This window comes from Accipiter gentilis, chromosome 14 (genome assembly GCF_929443795.1).
Source record: "Accipiter gentilis chromosome 14, bAccGen1.1, whole genome shotgun sequence".
Taxonomy (NCBI): domain Eukaryota; kingdom Metazoa; phylum Chordata; class Aves; order Accipitriformes; family Accipitridae; genus Astur; species Astur gentilis.
Window position 1 is genome coordinate 23245634 of NC_064893.1, and position 13223 is coordinate 23258856.

General features: G+C 47.5%; 1 protein-coding gene across 1 annotated transcript; it reads right to left on the reverse strand.

The window, feature by feature from the left end:
• Positions 1–3346: 3346 nt before the first annotated feature.
• OCSTAMP (osteoclast stimulatory transmembrane protein) lies at positions 3347–6841 on the reverse strand. The gene is made up of 3 exons (XM_049817367.1): positions 6798–6841; positions 4836–5880; positions 3347–3815 (listed from the first exon to the last, which is right to left on the reverse strand). The coding sequence occupies exons 1-3, from the start codon at positions 6839–6841 to the stop codon at positions 3474–3476; spliced, it is 1431 nt and encodes a 476-aa protein (XP_049673324.1). The 3' UTR covers positions 3347–3473.
• Between the last annotated feature and the right edge of the window lie 6382 nt (positions 6842–13223).

Sequence of the window (13223 nt, forward strand, 5' to 3'; positions counted from 1 at the left end):
CATCACAGCCCAATTTGGCACCAGGGATGATGTGGCTGATGTGCTGCACAAGCTGTTCCTGCTGAAGCAGGGACAGTGGGAGCATCCCTCACTCCTCAGGGCCTCCCTTCCCATTTCTGCTCCTGGGCTCCTGCTGACACCCCCCAGGGATGTCAAGAATTAAGGTCCTGCCAGCCATGCTGGCAGGTCCCCTCTGCTCACCCCATGCAAACTGCCCTGGGTCTCACCTCTGCCACACACTTCTTCAGGTTTAACTCCATACCTGTGGTTTCCCTGTGACTCTCCTTGCTGGTCCTTCAGGCTGGAAACCACTCAAACCTCTTCTTCCCTGCGTCTCTGTTGTGGTTTAACACCAGCTAGTAACTCAGCACCATGCAGCCACTTGCTCACTTTCTCAGCGATAGACAAGTATACCTGCCTTCAGCACGCACACTTTTCAACACCAGTACAACTTCACCTCTAAAATAACCATAATGGGTATCAAAGTGACATTTTCCTTCCTACATTTAAAAAAAACTCTTCACACTAGTGAGATGACACTTCACAACGTTTATTACCCTCCTTTCTAAGTAACAAACCTCAGCATCACCATAACAAAAGCCAGTTTTTCAGCTCCCACCCAACCCTTACCTCCTCACCAGTGCTTTGCAAGGTGTTCACCTTCTAAACCCAAATTCTTCCCATGCTCATTTCTACATGGCTATTAAAGCTAAAAGCCTTGCATGAGAGTCCCAAGGCCGAGGAGAGGGATGGCACCTGGGGCACAATCCGTTGCCTCCTATGGCAGATGGCCAAACAAGGGCAGGACAATTGATCTCTAGATGCAGGCAGGCAACACGGACTCTGCTGCCCATGGTTCCCTTGTCAACAAACCCACTGAAACTGGTGTGATACCCACCAAAGAACTTTATAAACTCTTGTCCTTAGCCTCTTCTGCAGAATGGAAATGGGAGCACAACTCTGCCTCCTGGGTTTATGAAGGCTGCGACTCTGGGGGCAGAGGCAGAGCGGCTGTGCCTCACACTAATTATTATCCTTTCAAGCAGATGTAATTACGCTAATCAAGGCTTGTCTGATGCTGAATTTTACAGTCTAGAAGTGCAAAGTTCCCAGGATTAGTCTTTAGTGGTTAAAATTTAGTGGGAACTGAAGGAAACTCTAGAGAAGACAGGGAGAACTGCTCTGGACTGGGGTCAGTTTTTCCTAATAAATATGATTTCTGAGGCTGAAAAGGGGTGTTTCAGGAGCTGCCTCACAGACTGCTCAGCTGCCCTGGCTGGGAGCTGCACAGCGCCCGTCTGAAGGATGCAGTGGGACACTCAGTTTGGTACTTAGTCCTCTTAGTCCAGCTCTGTGGTTCCACCTGCTCCAAACCCCCATCTGAACCCAGAGAGCCCATCTCTAAAACAAAGCCTGACCCATGCTGGTCCCCAGCATTTCACAATTTCAGCCTCTTCTCCCCATGCCCCAATCTCCTCTGAAGACCTCCCTCAGAAGCAAAGAGAGGAACTGGATATTGCTCAGGAGAGTTCCCCAAATGCTGCTGGCCATAAAAAAAATATTTCTTAAACATTAATGTGCATCTCTTGCCAAAAAGATGAGTCTTCCCAAGGAGAAACTTTTTTTAAAGATGTGTTTGTTGGAAGGCAACACGCTGCTGGGACGGTTTGCTGGCTGAAGGGGCTCCTCCTCCCAGCTATTTTAACTCCTGGCTCCAGATCATTTTGACTACTCAATGGGCATGTGGAAATCTATTTGCTTTCCCCAAACAACAACACAAAGCATTTCTACAGAAACCTCATGGCAAAGTCCCCTACTTGCTGTAGAGGCAGGAAGGTGCTTGGATTAATCATCATAACAGCAGGAAATTGAGAAACCAGGAGAGATGAATGCACCAGGGTTTTGTTAGTTGGATGCTTTAAAAAAAAAAAATCCAGATCTACTTTGTTTCAAGCACCTCAGAAGCTGAGAGAATTCGGTGCATCTGACTGCAGCTGCCACTTCATTTCTGTAATTTAATCTCATTGAGGTGCATTATGTCAAATAATTATCTTAATGAAGATTCTAATGGGAGATGGGAGGAAAATAATAGAGATGCTTTGAAGAAATGAAGCTGTGAAGTTGCTTTGTTTTTAACCTGGCACTGATTTATCTCTCCCTCTGCCTCTTGCCCTTACAGAGGTCTCTGATCTGCCTCTCTTTCAAAAATAACATGTTTCAGACACTGCCTCAGTGATGGATTTTTCCATCTTGGATACAATACCAGAGTTTCTGAGTTTTAAACAACCCAACATGTAAAACCAGCTCAGTTCAGGCAAGCCCAGCCCTCCAAGTCCTGCTACTTCCCTGTTCCCTGCAGAGCACTGATTCAAATGTCAAGTTTCTGTCTACTACTTTTGAAGTCCTCCAGGATGTTGGCTTAAATTAGAATCATAGAATCATTTAGGTTGGAAAAGACCTTTAAGATCACAGAGTCCAACTGTTAACCTAGCACTGTCAAGTCCACCACTAAACCATGTCCCTAAGTGCCACATCTACATGTCTTTTAAATCCCCCCAGGGATGGTGACTCCACCACTTCCCCGGGCAGCCTGTTCCAACACTTGACAACCCTTTCGGTGAAGACATTTTCCTAATATCCAACCTAAATGTCCCCTGGTGCAACTTGAGGCTGTTCCCTCTCATCCTATCACTTGTTACTTAGGAAAAAAGACTGACACCCAAATTGGCCTTTATTGGCTGGTCCCCTCCTCTTCTAAGGTCCTTCAGCTATTTTATTTATATTTTATTTTGAAAAGCCATTGTGAAATGATTTCATAAAGTCCTCATGTGCTGATTTCCACTAGTACCTATGACTAGCATGTGTGTCTCATGGTCATATTGGTCCTGAATTTATTTCAGTGGGCTGAAATGACACTTTCTTAGGTGAATAAACTATCTTCTAAAGGCTAATATTTATCCAGTCTACCCAGGTTTCTGTGCATGAAACCTGAAAGAAAAACTCCCTGAAAATTAAATTAATGAGTCAAATGAGCTTCCTTTTTTTGCTGCCTGAAGGCATAACTTGAGAAAGAAAGGAAGCATGTACTTCTTCCAGCATGGATGTGATGGGGGAGGTAAATAAGCTCTTCCCGCACCCCAACTCCCACATATTTCCCAGTTAGCCTTGCCTAATGCTGCAGATATCCTCCAAGTCATATGAGCTATCATCTCCCACCATTCCTGAAAAGCTGACTCCAGGCCTTCTAGATTAAAAAAAAAAAGAGGAAGAAAAAAAGTAAATTTAGCCCATTTTTCTCAAATGATGCAAAATGTGACATTTCACCTTTTTTTTCTTTTTTTGGCAAATATTTTTTCCTGAGAGTCCAAACATGTTTCTGACTCTGGAATATTAAACGTGTGATCCTGTTGCAGACGCCTGTGCCCAGCCACTGCCACAGGTCTCAGGCATTCCTTGTATTTCCAAAAGTATCCTTAGTTTCTCATGCAGTTTTGCTCCTCCTTGTGCTTTCTGGACAGCTTCTTGTAGAGATAAAGTGCTCGCTTCTCCTCCCAGCTCTCGAAGAAAGAGCCTGCGATTTTTCTGCACAGGCGGTGTGCATAGGTTTCCAGGAATACGGTGGCATAGAGGATGCAGAAGAGCAGCCCCACGACAAGCAGCACAGAGGGGTTGGGAGGCTTTGGGGGACTGACCCTGCAGTGGGCAGAGCTGAAGGTCAGATAATGCTGGTAACTTCCTTCAAAGTCCCGAAGTGGTAATTCTTCATCAGGAAGCCATAAAAGTTTCCAAAAAAAGTGCAGGATCCCCATTTTAGCCTGAAATAAAGAGAGTTAAAAGTTAAATGGGGTATGAACAAACTAAAATCATCTGGTTACTACAAAAACATCAGCCTGGAGGGGTATAATCACCCTTACAGCTTGTTTGGGTGCATTGAGAGGAGGGCATCGAAGCGCATATACCCTTCAGGCTAAGTGAGAATAACAGCATGATCTGTAGGTGCTGAGTACTTGGCACAATGAGACCCAGCCATCTGTCATCTTTATCTGCTGTTACAGAGATCATAACAGATATTCACTGTGTGAGATTTACAGTGAAAGACATCATCCAGACAGCAGTATTAGTGGCTGCATATGTGAATATTAGGTTTTTTTCTAAGGCCTGATTATTTTACTGTAAATTCATCATAAGCAAGTATGTGTACTAAGGAACCCTGGGGCTGGGGAGGGAGGCAGGCTGTATTATAGAAGGAAGCTAAAAAACTAACCCAGAGCTAGTCCAGATAAAGGATATTAAAATAGATAGAAACTGGGGAGGTTTGTGAAAGGCATTGCACAGGGTGACAACAAAGCTTTCTCCTTAAAGGACAGCCAGTGCAATAAGATGAGGAGACATCTTCACAGCTGAGACGTAGTCATCTGCTTCCCCCTTCCTTTTGTGCTTGCACCCACTCTGTGGCAGGGGATGGTGCTGCAGGGACACCCGTTCCTCCACCCTGCCTAGGGAAGGGACCTGGAGATACAGGCACGTCTGACTGCCACCGGCTAGCCGTGTCTTTGCAGCATCAGGCACTATTTGCTCCCCTCCTCGCTCCCAAGGGGCTGTAATTGGGAGAGGGTAAATGCTGCTATTAGATGCACTGGAAGGAGCAACTGAGGTTGTGCCTCTACCTCCTCCCCGCCAAGCCTGTTACGTTACTTGTACAGCTGGCTTCTGGGGAGGGAAGTAAAGATCATGTAAATAAGGCTACAAAGACTGCAATCCCCACTGCTGCCTCCTGTGATGTGATGCACAACGGGGTCCCCGCACAGGGAAGGAGAGGGGACCCCAGCACTTACACGGTATTTAATGCTGAGAGTGACGGGCACTGTGGAGAACTGAGCTGCCTTTCTCACCGCGGTGTCTGCCACGCTGAATGCAAAGTGGTCCATTGCCACGACCACGAGCATCAGCATCAGGGCCACGGTGAGGAGCATGGCTTGCACGAGGCACAGCATCGCTTCTTCCCGGGACAACTTCAAGCCTGTTGGTCGAATGAGGGTTTTGGATGAGCCCACCAGCAGGTGAGCTGCTTTTCTGTCCACAGCTAAACGTTCCAACTTCTTGGTGATGTAAAAATTGTCAAAGCGGAGGTTGGTGAGATAATTTTTCAAATACCAGGTGGACTCAAAACAAAGATAGAGCACGGAGAAGCCAGCGACCAGCTTGTTGCCTACTCGGACAGAGTCTTTGACCAATACCTCAACAGCCAAAAGGTCCCTCCCAATTTTCTCACCAGCAAGGTGCATTTGTTGGTAAATAAAGGAGCTGTTCTTAAGCAATGAAAACTGAAAATGTCCATTCATAGGCCTATAAATATTAATGGAATTAATGCTTTCTTGGATTGCACCCCCAAACTCCCAGGAAGCTGTTGCTAGCAGAGCAGTTGAGTTCAAAAGACTCTCAGAGGAATTCTTGCAGATGCACTTAAAAACCTGCAGTATGGTTTTAATGTTGCTTATGATGTTGGGTGTTATGTTAATCACTACTATCATGATACAAGTTGACAAGAGAAGCTTCCGGCCTTGTTTGGTACCTAACGTAGGCATGATCATACTGAAGACACAACGGGCAGGATGCACCAAGAAAAGGGTCAGGAGAAGGAGCGGACTGAAGGACATGGCCATTGCAATGGAGAGATGCCAGGAGTATTCCAGGGAAGCAAACATCCAGTTGTAAAAGAGGCCTCCTATCACCACTGTAATGCATGAACACTGCAGAAACAAGGTCCACAGCTCTCTGCCGTTTGCTGGGACAGGCTTGGAGTAAACCGACCACAGGTCTGCTGTGGTCCTGCAAACCTTTGGGAATAGAAAGTCTTCACAGTAGGCATGGGCTCTCATCCTGTAAAAAGAACAAGTACCTGAGTGTTAGCAGAGGAAGTACAGAAATGCACTAATCAGGGGGCTTTCTCAAGATGATCACTCATGGGTCTTTATACTGTCCTTGTCTGAGTGCCTCTGGTCTCACTCTTCTCTACTTCTCTGCTAATCTGAGTAGCAGGGGCTGAGATCTTCCCTGGAAGCGTGCAAGACAGGGAAGTTCAAGGCATTTCTTGAAAGATCAAATAAAAAGCAATGCAACTGCTCCTCCTTTAATGCAAGCAAGGGAAAGCATTGTATTATTCTATAAAAAATCAAAATAAAGTCACTCAGAGGGGTCAAGTCATTGGCAGTGGCTAGGAGTGGCTTTAGTGGTTATTTAGGGGATGCTGGAGTGAGAAAGAGGAGGCTCCTGGCTGCTGTGGAAATCGTTAGACCAGCTCTGTAATTACAAGGTGTTCAATGAATGAGAGAGATGTGAGTGAGAGTTTCTGCTCTCCCTGCATCTTAAGAGGAGACCAAACAAAAATCTGCAGGTTTAAGGGTGACAAATACAGAACTGATCAGAGAAAACAGTTTCACACTAAAGCTCCAGTACCAGAGGAAATCTCCAAGGATAAGAATTTGGCCACTGCAGACAGGATGAAATGTCCCATAAAGCTATTTAAATGTCTAATGAAAACAAATGTTTGGGAAGGAATATCATTTCTCAGGCTGCACATCTGGAGTGACTCTCCAGAGAGCAGAAAACCTGGTGGGGAGAAGGAGCCTCTCCCCAGGATTAAACTCAGTCAGGCAATCCCCCCCTGCCTGACAGCAGCCTCAGTTATCATTTGAGGGAGAATTTTCACTAGCAAAGGAGGTTTTTCTGTGGAAAAAGGCCATTCAATGGCTATCAAGACAGAGCAAAGGAGAGGGATTAAAGCAGGCACTACTTACCCAGCAGCAGAGAGGTGCCCCAGTCTTGCTCGAAAACTCTCCATGCTCCAGTGCCTTATTGCTCTGAGAGGATCCTGGATGCAACTGCTGGGAGATGCAGGATAGGAAACCAAGGCGGCTGGCACCAGAGAGCCAGGAGTCAAAAAAACCCCACCCCAAACCTCACCACGTTTTAAGACAATTCAGATCAGCAATGCTGGCAATTCCTGAAGTGAATGGGCAAACCCGGTGCATGAAGCCTGGGGAATAACCCCACTACAGGACTGAGCCAGGATGCATAGCACTGCTTGGGCTTTACACTTCTGATATTATTGCTGTTTCAGAGAAGGCTTATTTTCATGGCACGTAGCTGAAAAAAATGAGTCAATGACATATGGACTGACGAAGATGGAACAAGCATCACATGGGACATGGGGTGTCACCACCCCTCATGGGGAAATCAGCTGTCCTATCCCAGCTGACTTCTCTCACTTCTCACTAGCAAGCAGCAAGGCTGGGATTCCTTTCAGAGAGAAGGGGAGCTTTTCCACTTTCAGACATCAGTCATGGCACAAAGGGTATGGTAGGATCCAGCAAACCATGTGCTGACAATTGTTCATCTTTTCTGGCAGGCTGCTGCTCCTTCCTGAAACCGTGAGCTTGTGTGGAGGGTACACAAACTGCTTAAAGGCCCATCTCATAGTCCTAGCAGAGCAAGATGAAGCTTCAGACTTGAACCTTTCCCAATTCCCGATAGCCAGCAAATCCACTGCAAAGCAAGCTCTGCCACAGGCAGGATTCCCAAAGCGCTGAGAAGCTCCCAGACGTGCACGCCAGGATGTGTGGTCCCCATGGGACCGACTCGCCTGACCCCTGGCATGTGCAGAGCACAGAGCTCCAGCCACCCAACCCACTCGCCGGGAGATGAGGACCAGCCCGTGGTGTTTGCTCCTCAGTTATGTTTCCAAAAAAGAGGATTTCCCCTCCTCCGATTAGCTGGCACACAAGAAAAGTGTACCACCGCTGCCCACCCCCCTGCACCGAGCTCATGGGTTACAGGAGCCTTCCCTGGCTCCCACCAAACCCGCCTCTTTGCCAGATGCTTTCACACTAAGCCACTGCTTGTGGGCAAAGGCAACGCAGCTCACCCAGCCGCCGCTGAGGCTGCTCTTTACAGGGACCCGCTGTCCCGTGCCGAGCCGAGCCCTCCCGCCGGGTGGGAACCGCTGGGCCCCCGGGATGTTCTCATGCTCCCCTGGGCGGGAGAGAGCAAAGGGCTGGAGGTCAGCCCTGTCCCCGCCGCCCCCGGGGACGGAGCACGCGGGGCTCTGCTCTCCGGCGAGTGGTGGGAGAGCAGCACCCTTCCCCAGGGGACGTGGCCAGACCCCACGGCAGCGGCAGTCGTCGGAGGACGAGCAATCACGAGCACAAGCGGGCAGAGCAAACCTCTGCCTGCCTCCTCGGCCCTTCCTGTAGGTACCAGACAAGGTCCTTTCTGCCCTTGCTGCTCCACTCAACAACTACTCTGCTTTATTCCTAGATTTTTTTCTGTTTCTCACATGGCTGGTAGAGCAAAGGTTTCCTCCTGGTGCCCTGGAGCACAGACACCAAATGAGAAACTCTGACTGACTCCAGCTGGGAAGAGGCACCAGCCAGGCGGGCGTGAAAGAAAGTGCCATTTGTTTGGAGCATCCATAGCAATTGCTTGCACAGGCCATGAATTAGGTCTTGAATTCAATTTGGACCACCCCAAAAGGCCCATACTTGTATTCTGCAAAACTCATCAGGTTCTTCTTAGTTGCTATTCTGACATTAAACTTCTTCCTCGCTGTATTTCTGAGCTAACTGATTTCATCAGCCCCTGGGACCCCATCCAGGCTAAGCAGGTAGCTTTCTGGGCAGCAAAATAAAAATGTTAGCAATAAAGAACCAAAAAACCCTCAAGTCCACAACACAGTGATTAGTGTTTTCTGAGCCTGCTGCATCATCTGGCAAAGGGGAGCTGAAGTCTGTGGGGGAGCTGTGCTTGACCAGTAACTCCAAGCAGCACCAAGAAGTGTTTGTATGCAAAGTCAAACCTAGCTTTTCCTCTGGCTCAACTCAAAATTGATCTCTGCAGGCTGGACTATCCTAAATCTGGGATATCTGCTATTTTATACCCTGAACTGATAATGTCTAAATGAGCTAGAACCATGTATGCCTAACTTTCCCTAGGACACAACGAACAAAGCTTGCTTTGCTCAAAAAAAAAAACAACAAACCCCCCCAAAAAAACCAAAACCAAAACCCCCAAAACCCAAAAAATCACCACCAAACCAAAACCCCAAACAAGTGTGTGTGCTTATAAAGACACAGGAAGAACCGCGGGCAAAGGCTGGGGAGTAGGACACGGGCAGGACCGTGCATCTCAGCAAAGCAACTGTGACATCTTGCGGTCACATTCTGCTAAAATACCTCAAGGTCTGTCTTCATTTCAGCTCAGAAACTAAAGAAGTCTGCGGGTGGGGGAGTTTTAAGGAGAGCTGAGGAAGTGAAGGAGAAACGGGAGACTGCGAGCCGTTGTTGGGGATGCATACGCTGTGTGTCCCCGGGATGCTCCAAGGTGCATTTTCCCACTGTGTCACTGGGGATCTTTTGGCCAAGCTCCTGGGTGGTATAAAGGGGTTTTGCTTTCTTGACTAGCTCCAGTCTCTATAGAGCTTAAGCTCTAAAATTTTCTAACATCCCTGATTTCGACTTTTTAGCACTACAGTAGGAGATAAAGGAAAGACCCACATGCCTGCAACTAGCTTGCTGGAACTATAGGAAGACAACAGAGGGTTTCATTTGTATCAGAGCCGGTAAGCATAGCCTGGCTTTGCTCTGATTAGGGACGGTGGCTGAGCTTGTACTGACCAAGACAGAAATTTGAAATCCATTTCTGCTTTGCAGACTGCAGTGCTCACAGAGTGGGGCTCAGGGCAGTCCGAACAACAGCCTCTTGCCAAGACACCTACAAGTTCAACCTGTAGTGACAGGGTAACCCTGCGGTGGTGACGATGATGGGAGGGGGTACAATGTAAAGGAGCAGCTATATCACAGGTAGAGTGTGGGGTACATGAACTACACAGCTTAAGAAAATGACTGGATAAAGCAGAGTAGTGGAGGGCTAAAAATAGGATGATGTAAGGCTGAAGATATTTCTCCATGACAATATCATCAGCACCTGTTGATCACATTATTCTGCCAATTCAAGAAATTGAGGGTGTGGGAAAGATTAGCCCATTAGTGGTGATTCTTTGCTTGTTAAAATCACATGGAAATGAACAACTTATGGTGAGACAGACCCAGGTCGTGTCTTCTTAGGTGTCTACTATAGAAATATAGAAAAATCCCAGCAACATCCTTTCAGTGACTGTTGAGGGATAAATGTGATAAGGGAACCAAGGCTATCTAACTTTCAATAGCTGAATTTCCCCTATCGTGCCGGGCTTTCATTTGTTTCAGGAATCTTTCCCTTTTTCTCCTGAACTTCCACATCGCTGCCGGGTGCACATCGGCTGAGCACAGCCCCAGAATCACTCACTGCTGTAAAGACCCATATAGCAGCTTTTCTGTGTGATGTTTGTAAAGCAACTTGAATGCTTCTGGGATAAAAGATACTACAGAAGGCTTCCCTACTGTAAATAAACTAGAATGATTTTCCTCCCAGTGTCTCAGGAGAACATGTGGATGTTGGTCCAGGATTGGATGGGGAACATCAAAGGAGTAAAGCAGAGATATTCTGGATGTTGAATTTCAATGCGTGAGTGGCATTTCCTGTTAATTAAAATTCACAAGCAGGCTGCTAATGTGAATGGCTTTTGTGATGGTTGTTGGATTTTTACATTCCTAGAGAAATGGTGCATAGGCAGGCAAAGTTCCTTTAAAATAATACAGTCAAAGTTATAGAAGGTTAGTACAGGACTTGAAATGCCACTTCCTGGGAATTTTCATATCTCTACTCACATCACAGACCCTACAAGAATAATGGGATTGACTTACCATTAAAGGCTGCTTTTGGCAAATTTTAGTACTAGCAGCAGCAAATGGAACCAGAAATTATTCACGCAGGCCAGTTCACCCTTGAACCCCAGAAATACTAAATCTTAAAATCTCTGTTTAAAAAGAAATTTTAAAATCAAGCATGCCGGACTGGTCGTGCTTTCACAGATGCATGAACAAGATACGAAAAAGCAGAATTAGGTAATGCTGTCGTCCGCATGCCTTAAACCAGATCCTCTGGGGAGCTCTGGGAACCACAGAGGCTGCTGATAGAGCTGGGAGAAGCCAGGCCTTTGACTGAAGTAGAGGTTTAGGATCCAGGTGCTCCTCCCACCTTTCCCAGGTCTGCCAAGGCCCTGTTGTGTGATCTTGGGTAAGTCACTGGTCCCCTCCCTGCCTTAGTTTCTCATGTCGGCACGGAGGTAATAGACCTTCCCCGGCTCCACTTCTGAAATACCTTTTGCTCTCTCGACAGTGCCACAGACATGCCAGAATGCTGGGAGTGATTTTTGGAGACTTCTACACAAACTTTGTGGTCTCAGTTCTGCTTTCATGCCCAAGTAAAACTATCCTCCTGGATTCAGCTAGGATGCAGAGCCAGAGCTGAGACCATTAAGTAAACCTGTGACGCCTACACCTGCAACGGAGCCGGACTGGATGTTACCCTCTGAGTCTCGAAATTAGACAATCCGAGGGCCCTCGCTGCCTGTCCTCCTGGCTGCAGGGACAGAGGCAGCTCTGTTCCAGCGACCGACTCCGATCCTCAGCAGCAGCAGCTCTAGCCACGGCAGGGCAGCGGGACAGCAAGTCTCCTTCCTGCGATGCCCGGCCACCCAAGGGTACAGCCCGTTCCCTGGCCCAGGGACAGCGATGCCGTGCTGTTCACGGGGCAGCCGGCTGGGAAAGGGAACTGCAGGGAGCAATTTTCCCTTCCCCATTCAGCCCATCTTCACTAAGGCATGACGAGGATCATCCGTGCAGAGCGACAGTGCCCAAACCCAGTGCGTAGCTGGCATGGAGCTGCCCCGGGGCAGCAGGACAGGGATACGGGGTATCCCCAGCAAAGGCAGCTGCCGCGGCTGCACCTCTTTAGCAGAGCAGCCCTCGGATGCTGGGCTATGAGCTTTCCCATTGCTCCAATGCTTAACACGGCTCCATTTTGGCTCAGACTGGAAAGGAGACCTCACTGCCCTCCCGGGGAACCACTGCCCAAATCAAGGGGTGAGGCGAGGGGAGGGGGAAGCTCGGGCTTTGCTTTTCTCCCCTCAATCTACAGAGCAAACAGGACGATGTGATGTGCTAACAAATGTGCTTTATTGTACGTTTTCCACAATCATTAAGGATTTTGTTGAATATTAAGGATTTTTATGAACTTGATTGATTGAAGTTCCACATTCAATTGGTTTTGGCAGTTTCGGTTCAAGCCCCAGGAGTCCCCACCTACCATGCAACCCTAAGGGTAATCTCCTGCAGCAGCAGCTGTGGCTGGTGAGCATCACCCTGCCAGCTCTCCCACCTGGCCCTGGGGTTTATCAGCAGCACAGGAGCAGAGGGGACGCGCTGGATCCCTACTCCAGGCCAGTCTGCCTTGCCAGCTCCACCAGTTTACATCATCAGAGAAATCTGTCCCAGCACAAGGATCCAGTCACTCACCTTCCCTAAACCAAGAATCAGATCCTTTATCATTTAATCCATCTATTTCAATGACTGATCTTTTAAATTAAATATTTTAATTCTTACAGAAAATAAAAAAAAAAATCAGATAAAACGGTGATTAAAATCACAGTCAATTTGCAATGCTTTCATTGAAAGTACCCAAGCAACCTGATTTAAAAAGATGTTAAGAATCAAAGCTCATTTTTCAGAAATGTCAATAATATTCCAATGCAACTTGTCCACTGACCTGTGACTCAGCGGGTCGCTCATGAGTGAGTCAGTCATCTCACAAACCTAAGACTGGCCACATTCACCAATGGTGAAACACCACCGATGTCCAGAGTTACGTCAGAAATCAATTTGGTCCCAAACCCCCATCTGTGTACTCAGCGCAAACAACCAGACAGCAATTACTGTCCTGGGTTTTCAAAACACTGAACATGTTTGGAAACAAACTGTTGCCTTCCTGTTTCCAAAGCTTGGAATAATGCACTGAGTCCTACCGACACATCTCCTGAATCACCCCTTCACGCACAAAACTGAAGAAATGGTCTTCATCCTCCATGAGAATTACTCATGAGATGGTGATGAGACCCCATCCTTCACATCCTGCTGGAAGCACCCAGCCACACTGCCCTCCCCCCGGCCAGATTCTGATACACTCGCTCACATTGGGCTGGACATAAATAATCCAGTTGCCTCCACCCTGTTGCCAGGACTACTCTCCAAAACGAGGTAAGGTATCAGAAGCTAGAGCAGCAAAGCTCG

Excerpts from the sequence above, each read along its gene's own strand:
- OCSTAMP (XM_049817367.1), bottom strand. The coding sequence starts at position 6,841 with ATGGAGAGTTTTCGAGCAAGACTGGGGCACCTCTCTGCTGCTGG. Across the intron at positions 5,881-6,797 it reads GGGCACCTCTCTGCTGCTGG|GATGAGAGCCCATGCCTACT; the intron begins GTAAGTAGTGCC and ends TTCTTTTTACAG. Across the intron at positions 3,816-4,835 it reads CTCTCAGCATTAAATACCGT|GCTAAAATGGGGATCCTGCA; the intron begins GTAAGTGCTGGG and ends TCTTTATTTCAG.